Source organism: Suillus discolor, assembly GCF_016758755.1.
Source record: "Suillus discolor strain FC423 chromosome Unknown F5147scaffold_65, whole genome shotgun sequence".
Taxonomy (NCBI): Eukaryota; Fungi; Basidiomycota; class Agaricomycetes; order Boletales; family Suillaceae; genus Suillus; species Suillus discolor.
Window position 1 is genome coordinate 138,885 of NW_024541312.1, and position 16,886 is coordinate 155,770.

Here is a 16,886-nt window from a genome sequence, read left to right on the forward strand (position 1 = left end):
ACCAGTAACTCGTACGTCAGTGCCAAAGGCCATGCTGCACCGATGTGAAAGCGGAAACATGATTCATTCCTGTAAGTTCAATTGACTGCGCAACAAGAACTTGGTGCGAAATGCAAGTTCGAAGGGGAACGATAGATCGAGATGAAAATATGACAGAGAGATGTGTAAACTTTATACCGGCTAATTTGACCTCGCGGATGGCCACTGCAAATTGGCAGTATCGATTTGGCCTCAAACCACACTACCCGCCGTGCAGGTGTGTCATGTCATCAAAATCCAGGATACTCGCGTCATGTTAATGTCTTTCCTGCAATTTGTAGGCCGAAGGTCCTCTGCACCAGTGTCGACAGGCGTGGCAGAGATGTAGCAACGACGGCGAGGATAGTTGCAGAGGAGAAACGCATTGTTTGTGACTCTCGTGATAGGGTCAGATAGTTCTGAAGGAGATAGTAGGACGGCTTGTTTTTAGTGTGTGCTGAATCAAGAGGTACCCGCTCGGGAAAAATGTACAGGAGGCAACTACTGCAAAACCAATCTCCCTCGGGGGCTACCGAATAAACACATTCGAATGAAGCTGTTGGAAAGGAAGCAGCTGCGGTGATAGAAGAACGTTGAAATAAGACAAAGTACACGGGGGTTGCGGTCGAAGACTCGAAACTGCAACTGCCAACACTCAATTGTGTGACTGCCTTATTTGGAGCATGTCACACCAAGTGACACATGTCGGCATGGTTTTTATTGATCAAATTGTTGTCAATGTTGATGTGGTGCTAGAATCTAGATTAATAGTACTATGTAAAAGCCATAACATTTCGATGTGCCCCAATCGCTTGCATAATGGGCTCTGTTCTTTGGACGCTCCTTGCGTCAACCCTCGCTGTTGCACATGTCTTTGACCTCTCTGAGCTACAGTGGACGCTCAAGAACCAGAATGGTTCTATTGTCATACCCGGCTCCTTACCCTCACAGGCTCACCTTGATCTTTTCGAGGCTGGTATCATTGATGACCCATTGCTTGGTATCAACGGTATGTTGTGCAACGTATCAATCAATTATTCTGTCGTTCATTCGTCGCAGAGTTCACAGAAAGATGGGTCATCAACGACAACTGGACGTACACCGCGGACTTGACTCCATTCACTCAAACTTACCAGAGTAACACGTCCGGAAAGACACTCCTTATTTTCTATGGAATCGACACCATTGCTAACATTGTCTGTGGTGATGTTCACGTATAAATTTATTTGTGCATTAACACCGATGACCTAGACGTTTGCCGGCCACCCCGTGGCTTGGGTCAACAACCAGTTCCGGCGTTACACCTATGACATCTCAGACTACTTGAGTTCTTCTCCTGGAGAGAATAACCTGACGATCGCGCTCGAGAGCGCGTGGTATTACGGACTGAATGTAACAATGCGACCAGATGCTGAATACTTTCCCAATACTCCAATGGTGTCCACTTCGGATAATGTATGCGCGCAGTTTGTCTCTCAAACACCTCTGATGTTTGATTCAGTACGAGTATCCTAACGCTCGTGTGTGGATCCGCAAGATCAATGATGACTTCGGCTGGGATTGGGTGTGCCTCATTACTTTTTTCAATGTATGCGACTTTCTAAATATCAATAGGGTCCAGCTTTTGTCCCCAGTGGCGTCTACAAACCGGCCTACCTTGTGACACTCTCTGAGTCTGAGCTTCGAGATCCAGCTTCTAATGCTACGTCATGCCCTGTGGCGAGCAGTTCTATCCTTTTGGATGAAACTTCTCTCGATATTTACAAGTACGGCCAAAATCCATCTGTTGCCCCTGATCAATCCGCAGATTGGATTATCAACGTTACGTTTGCCATTCGCTCAATCAAATCGTTCGAGAAGCCGACTATCACTCTGTCCATCCCAGAACTCAACCTCACATCGGAGCCGTTGAATCCTGGGCCTATTCCTGCCAACGCCAATGAGAACATATACCTATGTGTCAACTGGTCTATTCCAGACAATACTCCTGAAAGATGGTATCCAATCGATCTTGGTAACCCCAAGCTCTACAACCTAACCGTCACTTTGGACCCATCTCCGGGTCAGGGCGATTGGCCAAGCGCTGAATCGATCACTCAGACCATCACTACTGGCTTCCGCACCATTCAACTATTGCAAACTCCTTATTCCGAAGAGGAGATTATATCGCGAGGTATTACTCCCGGTGACCGATGGCATTTCGCTATCAACGGAAAGGCGTTCTACAGCAAAGGAACGAACATAATACCTTTCGACCCCTTCTATTCGCGCATCAAACCTGAGGCAGTTCGTTGGGTCCTGGAGAGTGCTGTCAAGAGCGGGCAAAACATGGTATCACAAATTTTATAGTCATGGAAAGACTAGTTAAAGATGAACCCCCTAGCTTCGTATTTGGGGTGGCGGCATTTATCAGCCATCCGATGCTGCAACTGATGGAGGGTTGTATAGCTTCTACAGTCTTTGCGATGAGCTCGGTATACTTGCGTGGTCGGAGCTCATTTTCTCCGATTCACTATTCCCCATTAACGACTTCTTGCTGGAGTCCATCGAGCCTGAAGTGCGTCAGAATGTTCGAAGGGTTAACAGGCACCCAAGTAATGTACAATGGGCCGGTGGCAACGAAGTTGAGGGTATCGTGATGGCAGCCAACGCCTCCCTTGCTAATGGCACGCATTACCTGGATGAGGTCTGCAATCTAACTGTGGAAAGAAAACTGGCTGACTGATTTTTGCCCCACAGTTCGTTTACATGTTCCAAGATTACCTGCATGATATCGTGCTTTCCGAGACGAACTCTGTTCCGTACACCGACTGTTCAACAACTCGCGGTGTTCTAAGTCTTGATCCATATGTCCTTCGTTTTGCAAATGGCACCCCAGGGTATATCTATGGGAATACTGGTGTGTTCTCAGTTAGTCTTGATCTGGTGGTTTTCTAATACCTTCATCACAGAACGATATAACTACAATGCCTCGGAGGCCTTCGATCTGACGACGTACCCTGTTGGTCGGTAAGTCCAAGCACCAAACCTTTTACACCGTCGGACTGAAGAGAGGACTGTAGGTTTGTCAATGAATTTGGGTGGGCACCAGTAATTGATGAAAGGAGTCACACTAATGCTGTTACAGTTTCCACTCCATGCCCTCGTTCTACAGCTGGAAGGAGGTCCTCGAGAATCCCGAAGACTACGCATTCAATTCCTCTGTCGTGATGTCCCGTGACCACCATCCTTCTGCTGGCAATCTCTCGTGGCCGAACCCCAATGCGCCTCAAGGCCAGTACCAAATGACCGCTGCTGTCGAGCTCTGGTTTCCCACTCCTGGAACTTCGGACTCAAACCAGACCTTTGCCCAATGGTGTTGGAGCACTCAGCTTTTCCAGTCCATGAATATGGTTGCCGAGATCGCATGGTACAGACGTGGTGCGGGTTTGGGCGAGAACAACCTCGGAAGCTTGGTTTGGCAACTCAACGACATCTGGCAGGGTGTCAGTTGGTCGGCTATTGAATACTCTGGAAGATGGAAAGTTCTTCAGTACGGTTTGGCGACTGTCTACTCTCCTGTCATCATCAATCCCTTTTGGTTCGCAGGGAATGAGTCGCTTACCATATTAGCTACGTCTGACCGCTGGGAGACGGTCGACGGTACCGCGCAATTGACATGGTATGACTGGAGTGGAAATACAATCAGCTCTACGACCACGCCATTCTCCATCCCCACTTTGAACAACTCGCTCATTTATGAGGGAACCGGCCTCGACGCTATCCTGCCCCATGGTCACAATGTCAAGGACGTCTGGCTCCTGATGAACGTAACTGCTACTGTGGATAACAAGCTTGTGACCAGCGAGTCCTATGTATGTCCTTTCTGTTTCCAGTATGAACAAGTGTTGATCAGTACTTTGTCCATTAGTTCACTCCGGTGTCGCTCGCCTACTCTAACCTCGTCGACCCACAAATCACTGTGATCGCAGGCGAAAACTATACGTTCACATTATCTGCCAAGGGTGGCGTAGGTGTTTGGACGTGGCTTGATCACCCCTCAGGGACGGTTGGGTACTTCCTCGATCCTATGACTGGGCTTCCTTCAAATGGTTACTACCTCATTCCTGGTATCGATCGCACTGGTAAGCCTGATTGCCCGATATCATTATCGCATAGCTCATTGCAATCCCTCAGTCCAATTCATATCCAGCGTGGAACTTGCGACCATCCAAAGTCCTGATCCTGCCGACTTCGTAGTGAGGTCGTTGTGGAATAACACCCATATTTAATTAGGCGTAGTCCGGAAAATCATGTACTTTGCAAAATACCAGGTTATTCACGATTAACCGTATGTCCGAATGAATGTTATTTACCCTCGGTAGTGCAGAGATGAACTGGTATAAAAATTGTACAGACCATTAATACTCATAACAAGGGCGTGCGGGTAATATATACGTGGTTGAATGCAAATGCAGTACAGTGATGCAGCTGAGGAATGAAAAGGACATAGAAATCACAATAAAAGGTCAACATCGAGATAACAATGAAGTAATTAAATGAAGCGTCTGTTCGTCAATACCCTCGTGGCCTTCTAGAGCTGTCACGATGGCGGAGGATTTGTCGGATAGTTTCTTGAGAGCTAAACATGCAACAGCGTTCTCAAGCCGTAAGGAAAGCGAATCGAGGTGCATCATGATCTCAAGATCAGATGTTTTCTCGTTCATCGGGGGAAGAAGCAAGTTCGGATCACCATACATCACCGAAGGCTCCAAAACGTCTTCGTCGGAGAGAGGGTCCAATGGAAGGTCAGACACATACTCCTTCTGTTCGAGGCGAGGACGAAAGATACGGCCCGAAGTCAGGGCTTCGATACGCAGACATAGCATAGCTAAGTCTCTAACTTGAGCAATGCTCAGCTGGACTCGGGCTGTGGATGTGGATGTGCTCAAATGCGACCCAGATGCATCTAAATCCTGACGGCCTAAAAGGGCTGCTGGGTAGACGAGGGAAACCATCTCCGGAATCTCCAGCCCCTTCAATTTCACTTCCCCGGCAGGGACGAGAGCTATCTGCATTTGCCGGATCGCCTCGATAGCTTGTGTTGGCTGAAACTCTGAATACTCTGTGTCCTGACCATTCTCGAAGATCTTGGCATTCATCTCACGAACGACGTCGGCGCTGCACATAATTTGCCCACCCAGTGCGATCCCGCTGATACGAGCGGCCCGAATGACCATGGGCCCAAAGTAGTCCATCCGACCAGTGATAGGATCTGGTTCGCACACCGGAGTACCGCAGTGAACCCCCATGCGGACTGAGAGTCCACGTGCAAGAAGCTGACCATGCTCATCATACACCTCTTTACCTTCGGGGCATTCTAATATCTCCAGCGGCCAGGGTTCGTGGAGAAGTTTCAGTTGAACGATGAGGCACCACCACATCGCGGCAAGGGTAGTCGGAAAGGAGCACATGAATGCATCGCCTTCCGTCTTGACAACGTAACCACCACAAGTTCGAAGATGTCGTCGCAAAAGGTTATTGTGAATACGCATTGCTGTGGGCATGCCTGCATTTGCTTCCCATAATTGTGTTGAATTTCGAATGTCGGTGAATACCAAGCAGAGATGCCCAGTGGGCGGTGAAACCTCTCCTTCCAAGCGAGCAATGGTGCGATCAACGATATCTGCTTTCTTCCCTGCCCTCTTTTTATTGATAGAGCTGTAAATATCTGGATCCACGAGAGAGTCTGTTATGGGCTGTCGAGAGCGGAAGAGGTCGGAGACGCATATCACCATGATCATGGTGTTTCCGTCCGCGCCATAGCTTATGGCGAAGTCACGTAGCTTCTGTGCCGCAATCATTGGGTCAGCTTCCGATCGAGCAATGTCGACTGCGGTCTGGTAGGATATATACTGCCATAATCCACGGTTGCCGATGATCACGAACTCATCGAGCTCGGTTAGCTGGCGAACGTGGATGTCGGGTCGCGCATTGACAACTGGAAAGTCGTGGTAATATCCAAAAGCTCGAGACGTATTAACCTCGTTATGGATGAGTCCCGTCGGCGATATCCAACCCTCTGCAAGCCGGATACGCCTTGCCTCATCCCGGTCATAAGGGTCGTGATTCTTGGAAATGAGATGTGCATTCCCTTGGCTCGAGATGACAGCAAGGGAATGCCCGACGTTAGCAACATACAACGTTCGGCCGACCACGTAAACAACAATGCCAGAGGCCCCTTGTCGGAGGTAAGAAGAATCTGGTCCAGAAGGACCGGTGGTAGATGCGCTGACTTGGGACATCTTACGAGATGGCTGCGCGTAGAGCTTGTCGTGGAGCTGTCTGTTTAGCTTCAGGAACGTGCGCCTCAATGCATCTGATACGCCATCCCTTCGCTCCCCCTTCTGGTCTTTTTTCAACTGAAGAAGCTGCTCGGTGAAGACAGAAGCGAAATTGTCATGCAGGTACTTCGAAAGCGTATTGTTTCCGGGAAGAGCTTTAGTACGTCCAAACATTGCGAACAGTGCCTCGTCCTTCTTCCCTCCGAACTCGGGCAGGACGAGATCGAGCGTGGTTAGATACCCATCCCTCCCAATGGTGTCAGCAATGCCATATGACATTCCGTTGACTTCCGTCTGAGAAGTACGAACACGTCGTTCATCAGAATCTTCGGGAATATTGGGAAGAAAAGTGGTCATGACATCCATCAACCCGAGAACACGAAGCTGAGATAGTCGAGAGAAGTCGGAGAGCACCCTTCCATGTTCATCCACCACGCGTTTTCCACCGTTGTTCTGCTTGAGATCCAATTTCTTATTCCCAGACAGGTTAAGGTACTTCAAGTTACAATTGAAATTCCTACCGGCGCCGTGAGCAAACCAGTCATCTACGTTCAAACGATCAAAACATACCAGTTCCAATCAAATTCCCAATTGTGAATGTTGTACCTCAACAGGTTACTGCCGGCATCAATGATGGTCAGACTGGGAATTTTGCCCAGTTCAGCGGGGAGCGTCTGGAATTTGTTCCCATTCAAAAACAACACCGACAATCTTGTCATTTTCACGAGGTCTTCAGTGGGGATACTCGTTAACTGGTTGCCACTAAGATACAGTTCCTCTAGCTGCTGAAGATTGCGGAGAAAGGCAGACGGTAGTTCTTGAATTTCGTTGAAGGACAAATTGAGGACACGGAGCTCCTTGAGGATGGTGAGCGGAGGAATCGCTTCCTCTGTCAGACGGTTCTCTCCGATGGAGAGTCGCTCGAGAGAGTAAGCGAGGGGGGGGAGTGCCCGACCAGGTGCATTGTGTATTGACATGGTGTATGTAGCATTTGAGGGCTTTCTTGGAGTGTGACCGGCTGATGATGATAAGGGGATCTCGAGAGTTATTCCAGATGGTGCCGGTGCAACCAAATTATCTCCAGGAGGATCATGCCAACTAGCAAGCAGATTTGAGGTAACGTTGATATGGATTAACGATGCACAATTCCAGAGGGATACAGGTAGCTCCGTTAAGCTGTTGTTATGAGCATCGAGGGTTTCTAGGCGCTGAAGGAGGCCGATAGTAGAGGGTAAAGAGACGAGTTTGTTGTCGCAACAGGAAAGGTGTATGAGATGGGAGAGATCGCCGAGGGTGTCTGGGAGCGTGCGGAGTTCATTGTGGTCAAGTTTCAGAGTTTGAAGGGCAGGGAGCTGAGAGAAATCGAATGTATCGAGAGAGGAAAGTTTAGCGTAGGAGACATCGAGTAGTGTGAGGGTGTGCGATATTTGCGGTGGAGAGCTAGGAGCGAATTTGAGGAATGTGATATCGTTGTGGGAGGCGTCCAGAACTGACAGACTGGGACCAATGGACAGATGAAGGGCGTGAACAGAATTATGATCAGCATAGAGAATTTGGAGTTTGGGTAGGGTGTAGGCGATGGAAATGTCGGATATATTATTTCTTCGACAGTCAAGTAACTGTAGGTTGACAAGATTTCTGCATTCTTCGGGCAACTTGATCACCTGATTCCCAATCAAAATCAGGCGCTCGAGAGTAGTGAGGCGACCAATTTCCTCAGGAAGTTCAGTGATCATGTTGAAAGACATATCGAGCTCAACAAGACAAGGCAGCTGACAGATGACGCTAGGCACATTCACGAACTTGTTGTTTGAGATGTTTAGGAAGTTCAGAAACTTGAGGCGGGGAAAATACCAGGGCAGTTGCTCTATCCTGTTATTCTGAAGTCTCAAGCTCGAGAGCTCAGGTATGCGGTCGAGACCAGCATCGTCCAAGTCTACGATGCGATTACATGATAGGTCGAGTCGATGTAAGCTGGTGGAATGCCGAACACTCTGAGGCACTTTCTTCATCGCCATGCTGCACAATTTGAGATCGCGGAGGGTCGTGCAGGACTGTATAAAATCCAGGGGTATCTCGACCATTGGATTACGTGAGAGATTGAGGTACACGATCGAGCTAGCGTTTTGATGGAGGACGATGGGTATGGTGGGTAGACTACAGCCTGTCAGGTCGACCAGGTCGAATGCATCAAATGTAAGCTCCTCAGCCTGAAAGCATGGAGTCAAGTCAGATCATAATATTTTCCCTGGACAACTTACTGCTGGGCCAAGGAGTTGACTTTTATAAACGAATTTCATAAGGAAAGTCATGTCTTCTGCACCGAGAAAAGTAAGACTATCCGCTTGGTCGTATCCAGCCTGCTCCAATCGGCGAATGACGATGGCAGCTGGCCTCTCGGTAGGTGCCAATACACGCTCTGACAACAGTGAGAAACAGAAGCAAGCGTACAGTGGTAAGACGTACCTCGTCCCCTCTCCTTGAGGTACAGTTTATGTGTCTCACGCTCCTTGTGCGCAAATAGCTTCTGGTTAAGCGACGGGGTGAGCTCCGCAACGGTGGAGTGTATCGAGATTGGGGCAACGTGATATGATCCGTCCGCACGATATATTCTAACGCGGACGCGGTCGTTGCTGCGGGAGGGCAATTTACGCGGGTGGTTGCTTTTCCGACGGGATTTGCGTTTCGAACTAAGTCCCGAGCTATTGAAAGACGATGTGGCATCTCTCGTGCTCTCTTCAGAGCTTGAGTCGCCCCCTACATCTGCCTCCTCCTCACCGTCCTTCTCGACAGCCCAGCTTTCTGGAGCGGTCCACAAAGGTGTTTCATAGACAACTCCAAACACATCCAGCTCCTCTGGTCCAACTAAAGGAGGCAAACTCTTCGGAGACAGCTTTCGAAAGTCGATGCAAGCTTTTCGTTTGCTGGCAGGAGAAGTGGAAGAAAACGGATTGCTGAACACGAAGGAAGTGGAGAGTGTGGGTGATGGGGGTTGCTGGAAGCTACTTCCAGAAGTACTGGCAACGCTTGGATCAATTATACTTGATGGAGAAACATTGCATGGTGCAATATTCTGCCCAGAAAGGGACGTATTGACGATACCCTCCATGTGTGCAAGGGACTCAAGGTCGATCTTCATCAGTTCATCACCCTTTGCGGGGGACAATGGAGGACTTGGTGCATTGGGAAGTGGTCGTGCCTTTTGTTGTCGCCCTTTCTCTTTCTTGTCTTTCTTGAGTATTGGCAAGGGAGATGGTACGAAGGGGTTCATGAAAGTTTCTGTTGAAGCGGAGGCATAGGAAGAAATTGAGGCCATCTGGGATGACGAGCCTGTGTCTGAGGAGAGCCTTCCCCGGCTGCGCTTCTTGAGGATGTCGGTTAACTTCTTCATTTTTCCTCTAGAACTTCCCTGCTCACGTAAGGAGAAGTCGGAAAGCGGCTGACCACAGAAGTCTGAGAGGATTTGTGAATCGGCTCCTCCACGGTTTGTGTAAAGGATGTTGCTGGAACTTCCTTGCCGAGAAGAGGTAAGGGACGAGAACGATGCTTTGCTCAAACCCAGAGAACGTTTGATAAGGCTGGGCGAAGTAAGCTAGAAAGAAAGGAATATTTAATTTTGTTCGCCAAGACATCAAAGACAAGCCTTGGAAGATACGGTGCGCCTGACGCACGCGGTGGATCACGAGGGGGCAGAAAGACTCACAGGCTCTTCAGTAAGAAAGGGGGCGATCTCTGGATGGTCCCCAGATTCTGGTTTCAGAAAGTCTGAGGGTACAAAACGTTGATGCGAGAATTGAATTGTGGCATCCTGCTCCAGAGAAGATGATGGTTCGGAAAGAATCAACTCCGTGTCAGACCCATAGTCATTCGAAGGACGGTTAATGATATCCATGAGCGAATTGTTAGTGGCTTCTGGCCAGACAGTCTATTTGGTGATTCCCAGCTGGAGGATGCGTGCTGGTAAACCTAGCGTCGACCTGAGACTCAGAGTGGGTCACTAGAAAGATAAAAGAGAACAGAGATGAAGATCAGAAAGAAACTGAGGACAAATTTCTCACCGAAAAGCGTAACGAGACTAATTACAGGACTCCCAGCTCAGGACGGGCTGGATCCCAGGACTTTCAAACTACCCAACAGCCTTGCACAGGCGTCTGCCCGAGAACGATATTAATATTATTCCGTTCCCCATAATCCTTCCTTTTTGGGTTCCTTACAACACCCGTCGGAGTAACTGCCGGAATTCTCCGGTCCGGAGGCCAATTATCCATAAATGGTATGTTACCCCGGTTTCGGTCCAGGCCGACGGGGCTTGGCTTTGAGAGAATGATGCATCGCAACTCAAGAATAACTACGACCTGCTGGCTCAACCACTGCTGCGGGTTTCATCACGACCATGTCCTCCACAACGATAGCTTCATCCTCGGCGTCGTCTGCGACGTCCTCCGCCACTGCTTCTGGTTCAAGCACTACCATTCAATTACCCTCAAGCCTTAAAGTAGGCGGTTTATTCTAGGTTTTACTGCTCAGCCTTAGTTCATTCACCCAGATCGTCGGAATAATACTCGCAGTAACGAGTGGCTTGTTGATTGGCTCTAGTTTTGTCTTCAAGAAGAAGGGCCTATTGCGCTCGCAGGCCGGGCATGCAGCAGGCGAAGGTGTCGCGTACCTCAAATCTGTAAGAGTCATCCCTGCCACCCCTCAGCCTGATATTGATATTTGCTATCAAAGCCACTATGGTGGACAGGCATGACAAGTGAGTTTTCGTGTCCTGCTACTTGTGCTGTGCATAACAAGCGAATCCCCAAGTGATGATATGTGGAGAGTTGTGTAATTTTGTTGGTATGTAACTTGAACTCTAACTCTATTTTATGCTGATCCTGCGAAGCATATGCATTTGTTGAAGCACTTGTTGTGGTGCGTGTGAAACACCTCATTCTCTATCATATCTTCACCATGAATTGTCACAGACTCCTATGGGCGCACTATCTGTTGTAATATGTGCCATCCTATCTTCAATCTTTCTCAACGAGAAACTCACCTTTTTCGGATGGCTGGGTTGTGCCCTCTGTATTGTAAGTGTCACCGATTCCTCGTCTTCTCGTGTACCAACGTCTGCCAGATTGGTTCCACTATCATTGCTCTCAACGGTGAGCATTACACTGAACGAGTACCATATATACTAAAGTTTATTTATTTCTGGTGCACAAGGCCCACAAGAGCAAACACCTGGTGAAATAGAGGCATTTCAGAAACTCTTCTTGGCACCAGGTTTCCTCGCTTACATATCTGCCCTGATTACCATTGCCCTCTCTATTATCTTTTACTTTGGACCCAAGTCAGTCACGTTTAACATGCTCTCTTTTCCCTTCATTTATCCTTTCTTTTTTAGATATGGCAAGAACAACATGCTCTGGTATATATCTGTGTGCAGCACTATCGGCGGCATCAGTGTGAGTGTCACGACCGGGCTCGGTGCAGCCATAGTCATGTCCGTTATGGGAGTCAATCAGGCAAGTTGTTGTAATTATCATAACGTCGCATTATTTCATGGTCCCACAGTTCACGCACTGGTTTATATACTTTTTAATGGTTTTCGTAGTGATTACACTATGTGTGTCATCAATATATCTTCATTTCGCTGTACTAACGCAAGGCAGTGACGGAAATTTATTACCTGAATATTGCACTTGCACTATTCAATACTGGTGAGTGAAATAATAATTATATGTGTGCTTGGACTCAAGTGTTACACTTGGCAGCTATGGGTAAAGTTTGTTTTCCCATTAACACCGACTGCTTGACTGATTTGACTAAACTATCACAGTAACGCCCACGTACTACGTTTTATGTACGTGACCCGTGCCCAATCGCGTCACTGATTGACACTAACTACTTCAAACAGTTTCGTTTTGCTCAATGGTCACAACCATCGTGCGCGCAGCTACAATTATCAATACCCCCTGATTACTCACCCATCGTTACAGGTCCTCTTCCAAGGGCTCAGTTCCTCTGTCTCGCAAATCCTCACCCTTGTCCTGGCCTTCCTCACAATATGCGTCGGCATCACGATCCTCCAAATGTCCAAGATTGACCCTGCGCAGTTGAAGCTTGATCGCCGGTCCACCATGCTCCTTCAAGCCTCTCGCGCATCCACGGAAGACGCCGAGGAGAAGGGTATTGCCGGTATGGAAAACTCCGGCATCGAAGCGTTGCGTGGCACGTTCGGCACTATGAGCAGCATCATCCGCGCCCGTTCAGCACGGACGATGAGCCAATCAAGCAGGCACGCAAGCTCCTCTCTTCGAGCGCGTCCAGATGGTTTACCTTCCACACCTGCGAATAACGCATATGATGGGTTGACACGTCATCAGCTATATGATGCCCCTGTGCCGCGGCTGTCCGAGACAGATCGTGCGTCGTCGGTTTCATCTGGATCAACACCATACAGCCCGCGGAGAACAGCCATCAAATTCGGATCGCAAGATCTCGTACATTCGTACCGCCCGCCAGGTAGTGGAGATGCAGATGCCACGCATGAGCACAGGAACGCCGTGCACACCGTACCGTCAAATTCATCATTCCGGTATCCTCCAATACCGAGCACCGACACGCTCGGTAGTTCGCAGTCCCTAGTTGTACCACCGCGTGCAAATGATGAACCACCAGCACCCACCGTGTCTACAATGTACCACAATCCAATCAAAAGTGATCCATTCGAAAGCCCGACAACTCCCGCGATGACCGCATTCCCCCCATCGTCTGACATGCTGTTAAATAACCCTTTGCAAAGCTACCGAAACCAGGAGGATGCGCGCCCCACGGAACGCACACGACGTAGCTCTTCAACGGGACAGTTGCGACGATATCCAAAAGGTGTAGATGATGAAGAAGAGAGCAGAAGCTTGTGGGAGCGGGAGTCGCCTGTGCAGGATATGTCCGAGGAAGAGGAAGAGGGTTCATCACCTCCAGCCCAGGGAATCAGACTGGTGAAGCCTGGATCTAAGACATGGTTTTGATGTGTATGGTCAAAGATGGACTGCTTGCTATTAGGCAGCTTGGACTGATTGAGTTGTTGTATCTATTTGCATGTAGAGTTTTCTGTGCGCCATCAGCTTCTGAATGCCGGTGGATGAATGAGATGAGATGGATTATATCGTGACACATTAGTTGCAAATCTCCAGAACATCGCCGGTGGCGAACAACTTGAAGGACGAAAGCCGTATTATTATGCTATGGCTGTAACTTTCCTATATACGTTCCACCATCCTGCAATAAGTAAGTATAGCCAAGTCGGTACACTAAATCTTTTGAACCGTATTGTGATATGATTGATCAAAAAATTTGTTGGTCTGCTAGAGTTCGGTAATACATTGACCACTAGCCAAACTAGTCAGCTAACCAAACTCAACTTTGTCCAAATCATGTAAGTACCCAAAATTATTTCTTTTTGAGGTTTAACCTAGCAGTCCGTTATGTTGGATAAACCACCAACCCTAGTGGCGGATTCTTTCCCGTCTCGGAACATCGCTCGGGGTATTTTGGAACTGACATCACAGGGTAACTATGACATGGCAGAAGACAACAAGAAGGACGTGGGTATGTGGGTATACTTGTGGAACAAGGCGAATTAATCTACACAGCGCTATTGATAGCATTAACGAGGATATTGTTATAGTCTCCACCGGCCTGCCACATAGCATATCCGAGCAGTCCAGTGTTTTTGATGAACGTGCCTTTGGCCGTGAATGAATCCGCGTTGTCATAGGAAATCATGACTTCGGACGTTTCATTGTAAACGTAGGGCTGACAACAAGTTCATTAGAAACAAAAGCAGTTCTTTTTTCAAGGGGTGTACGCACCGTTTGGCTGCACGAGTCAATCCGAGAGTAGATACCAGGGGCAGTCGTACCTTCCGAGTTGAGGAAGCCACCGTCGACCAGTCCCCAGAAGTCAAAGGTACCTCCGGATCCTGCGTAATTACCGCAGGAATCCACGCTCCCGGTGTTATCCCATGCATCCCCTACGGGCTGATTAGCTGAATTAAAAGCGGGGTAAGCGGCTAGCGTCTTCGTGCCCGACACGAATGCATCAGAGGGGCTGACGCTATAAGAGTGTCCGTATGATGCAACACCCAGGACAATCTTATCAGCAGGCATGCCTGCATTTGACCAAGCCTTTACTGCGGAATCAGCTGAGCCTTGTTGCTCAGACGAGGTCGCACAGGAATCCTCGAGCGGGGCGTTAGGGCCAACAGCAGAGGACCACGAACCCCAAACATCATAGTCCATAATAGCAACATAGTCAAGAACCTTTGCAAAGGCGGAGACATCAGTCGACGGATTGCCGGTGGAATCACGAAATGGCGTCAAAGATACTGCTGCCGATATGGTGAGATTCGAGCAACTTTCTTCGCGAAGTTCTTGGAGAAAGGAAAGAAAGTTTGCGCTGTCATCAGAACTGACGATATTACAGCCAATGCCTTGCTTATCTGGATACTCCCAGCTAAATTAAAGGTGGGTCAGGGATATGATATCGATGGGATGCAACTGCCATACATACTCAAAGTTGACACCATCTAGATCGTATTTTCCGACAAAATCTAGCACCGTGTCGACGAATGCAGTGCGATTTTCCGCTGTTGCGACGTTAGAAGAAAAGTAAATGCTGCCACCCCAACCTCCAATGGCAATATGGGCTTTAACACCCTGACAAGTCCCAATCATTGGCTCAGCGATCAAACACGCACACGAGTTGTCAATCTTACGTGTGCATGTGCTTCTGACACAAAGACAGGAAGCAACGCGCCATTCGACCCTTCTAGTGATATAGTATTCACATCTGAAGTGGTTGTTCTGAAGATTGTCGATCAACGTCGTCATAGGTCTGTCACAGAATGGGAGCTTCCACCTACGCAAAAGAATAGTACACCGTGTTGTACTTGTCCCAGCTGATATTGGACACCGGGTATCCGTTGGTAGCATGCCAGCCAGCATACCACGCGCCAGCAACCTTGGATGCATAAGCGGAAGACAGGAGCGTAAGGGGGGCCGCGAGCCTCAGCAACTTGAACATTATGGTGTACAACACTGAAAAGGCGGGGCTTCCGTACGCAACGACGATGAACCCATTACTTATGTATACATGACTTAGCCATGGCTGGGATCCGAGTAGGTCGCGGTGCAGAGTTGCACCCGAGAGAAGCCATCATGTCTCAACAGTGCATTTTCTTTTCTCCGATTGGAAAAAAAAAATATTGCTCGCGATGACATGCAGCGACGACATGAAGTACCTTGTACAGGGTAAAATCAACACTCGAACAACTGTAAAATCGAACCTCAGGTTGAAGTGCTCACCGAACTCTAAACCACACTTCAAAGTTTGAGCCAGTGATTAAACGGCCCGGTTTGAACCTTAGTAGTCATGTAATTTCGCTTCAAATGGTACGAGCTCTTGGCAAGCGATCTTCCACGACTCGTTGCAGCCTAGTCGCGGTCGAGATATTCGGTACAGTCTCGCAATCGTTAGAGTATCATTTCGACAAATCGACGTTAGTCTCCGAGTGTCGGCGTTCGTATTACGAACTGAGCACGTATTTTAGCACAGCCACATTGTATTTTTGTGCAGTCCAAGTCACTAATGATAGGGGAAGTGGGTTTTGTTCTCAGACCTGGCTGGAAATATTTATATGAACTGATGCGCCTTGGCAGCTGATTCGGGCCAAAGCTGCTACATTCAGTTTATCATGATGTTGTAATTTTCTGGTGGTGTTCCAGAAGTACTCCAGGCTGTCGCAGCAATTCACGCGTACGTCGACTAGTAGGGCCCAGGCCCGTAGATCCGGGTGAATCAATATGGTCTTGCCTTCAGAAAATGTTAGTCCGCGCAGTGATTCTAAATGGACTTTCTGATGCTATGTGTCGCCTATATGGTGGTACATAGTAACGAAATAAATGATATTCGATACTACCGGTGTCCGGTACAGTGAATATCCTGTGGGTTTCCGAGCCGGAGCTCGTGTGCGAGTAACATACATACTTGCTCTTATTAGTGTTTCGGGGATAAAGCGTTTCAGCCTCATGGCAGCTTGAATTCCGGTGACAGGGGCCAAAATTTGTGAATTCGTCACAGCCCCAAAATGATCTTTCGTGAGCCCAGCTGTTGGCTACCTAATTGGTAGCTGAAGATTATGCGGAAAGAGTCTAGGTGATTCACACCAGATGTTAGGTCAATCGCTCATGTTCGAGTCAGCCGTCGACGACGTACCAGACGGATATCACACCACCACAAAGGAGCACAGGTCCTTCCATGTAGCTACATGATGGCTATGTGCGAGACAGTAAACCAAATAAGAGCCTTGACCGAATACATGAGGTATAATGGGATAAATCGGAACGAAAGCGACAAAAGCATAGCGACGACAACATGCGAATATGCACATGACGAGCATACAATAACGGATTCACACACACACCATTACGGCGATGAGTAATGCGAACAGACGGCATAAAATATCCAAGTAAATGACTCAAGAAGGAGATCAGAGGC

The 16,886-nt window shown here is 48.4% G+C and overlaps 4 protein-coding genes across 4 annotated transcripts; 2 read left to right on the forward strand and 2 right to left on the reverse strand.

Annotated features, from left to right (window-relative positions):
- Positions 1-772: 772 nt before the first annotated feature.
- F5147DRAFT_367869 (glycoside hydrolase family 2 protein) lies at positions 773-4,408 on the forward strand. Its single transcript, XM_041429406.1, has 12 exons — positions 773-1,027; positions 1,078-1,214; positions 1,270-1,473; positions 1,520-1,582; positions 1,633-2,349; positions 2,402-2,704; positions 2,758-2,917; positions 2,970-3,027; positions 3,081-3,098; positions 3,146-3,872; positions 3,929-4,142; positions 4,195-4,408. Exons 1-12 carry the CDS (start codon positions 838-840, stop codon positions 4,287-4,289), a joined length of 2,886 nt encoding a protein of 961 aa, XP_041288569.1. The 5' UTR covers positions 773-837; the 3' UTR covers positions 4,290-4,408.
- On the reverse strand, positions 4,408-10,482 carry F5147DRAFT_367873 (uncharacterized protein). The gene is made up of 6 exons (XM_041429407.1): positions 10,400-10,482; positions 10,045-10,338; positions 8,808-9,933; positions 8,603-8,760; positions 6,912-8,551; positions 4,408-6,858 (listed from the first exon to the last, which is right to left on the reverse strand). The coding sequence occupies exons 2-6, from the start codon at positions 10,231-10,233 to the stop codon at positions 4,527-4,529; spliced, it is 5,445 nt and encodes a 1,814-aa protein (XP_041288570.1). The 5' UTR covers positions 10,234-10,338; positions 10,400-10,482; the 3' UTR covers positions 4,408-4,526.
- A 200-nt stretch (positions 10,483-10,682) lies between these two features.
- F5147DRAFT_714986 (magnesium transporter NIPA-domain-containing protein) lies at positions 10,683-13,500 on the forward strand. The gene is made up of 15 exons (XM_041438515.1): positions 10,683-10,836; positions 10,888-11,016; positions 11,070-11,094; positions 11,148-11,180; positions 11,227-11,255; positions 11,309-11,413; positions 11,461-11,488; positions 11,550-11,676; positions 11,731-11,851; positions 11,901-11,952; positions 11,999-12,046; positions 12,101-12,106; positions 12,166-12,189; positions 12,244-12,272; positions 12,326-13,500. Exons 1-15 carry the CDS (start codon positions 10,735-10,737, stop codon positions 13,355-13,357), a joined length of 1,890 nt encoding a protein of 629 aa, XP_041288571.1. The 5' UTR covers positions 10,683-10,734; the 3' UTR covers positions 13,358-13,500.
- Positions 13,501-13,870: 370 nt separating this feature from the next.
- Positions 13,871-15,875, reverse strand: F5147DRAFT_714988 (glycoside hydrolase family 18 protein). The gene is made up of 6 exons (XM_041438516.1): positions 15,695-15,875; positions 15,253-15,630; positions 15,106-15,193; positions 14,901-15,046; positions 14,201-14,843; positions 13,871-14,144 (listed from the first exon to the last, which is right to left on the reverse strand). The coding sequence occupies exons 2-6, from the start codon at positions 15,411-15,413 to the stop codon at positions 13,974-13,976; spliced, it is 1,209 nt and encodes a 402-aa protein (XP_041288572.1). The 5' UTR covers positions 15,414-15,630; positions 15,695-15,875; the 3' UTR covers positions 13,871-13,973.
- Between the last annotated feature and the right edge of the window lie 1,011 nt (positions 15,876-16,886).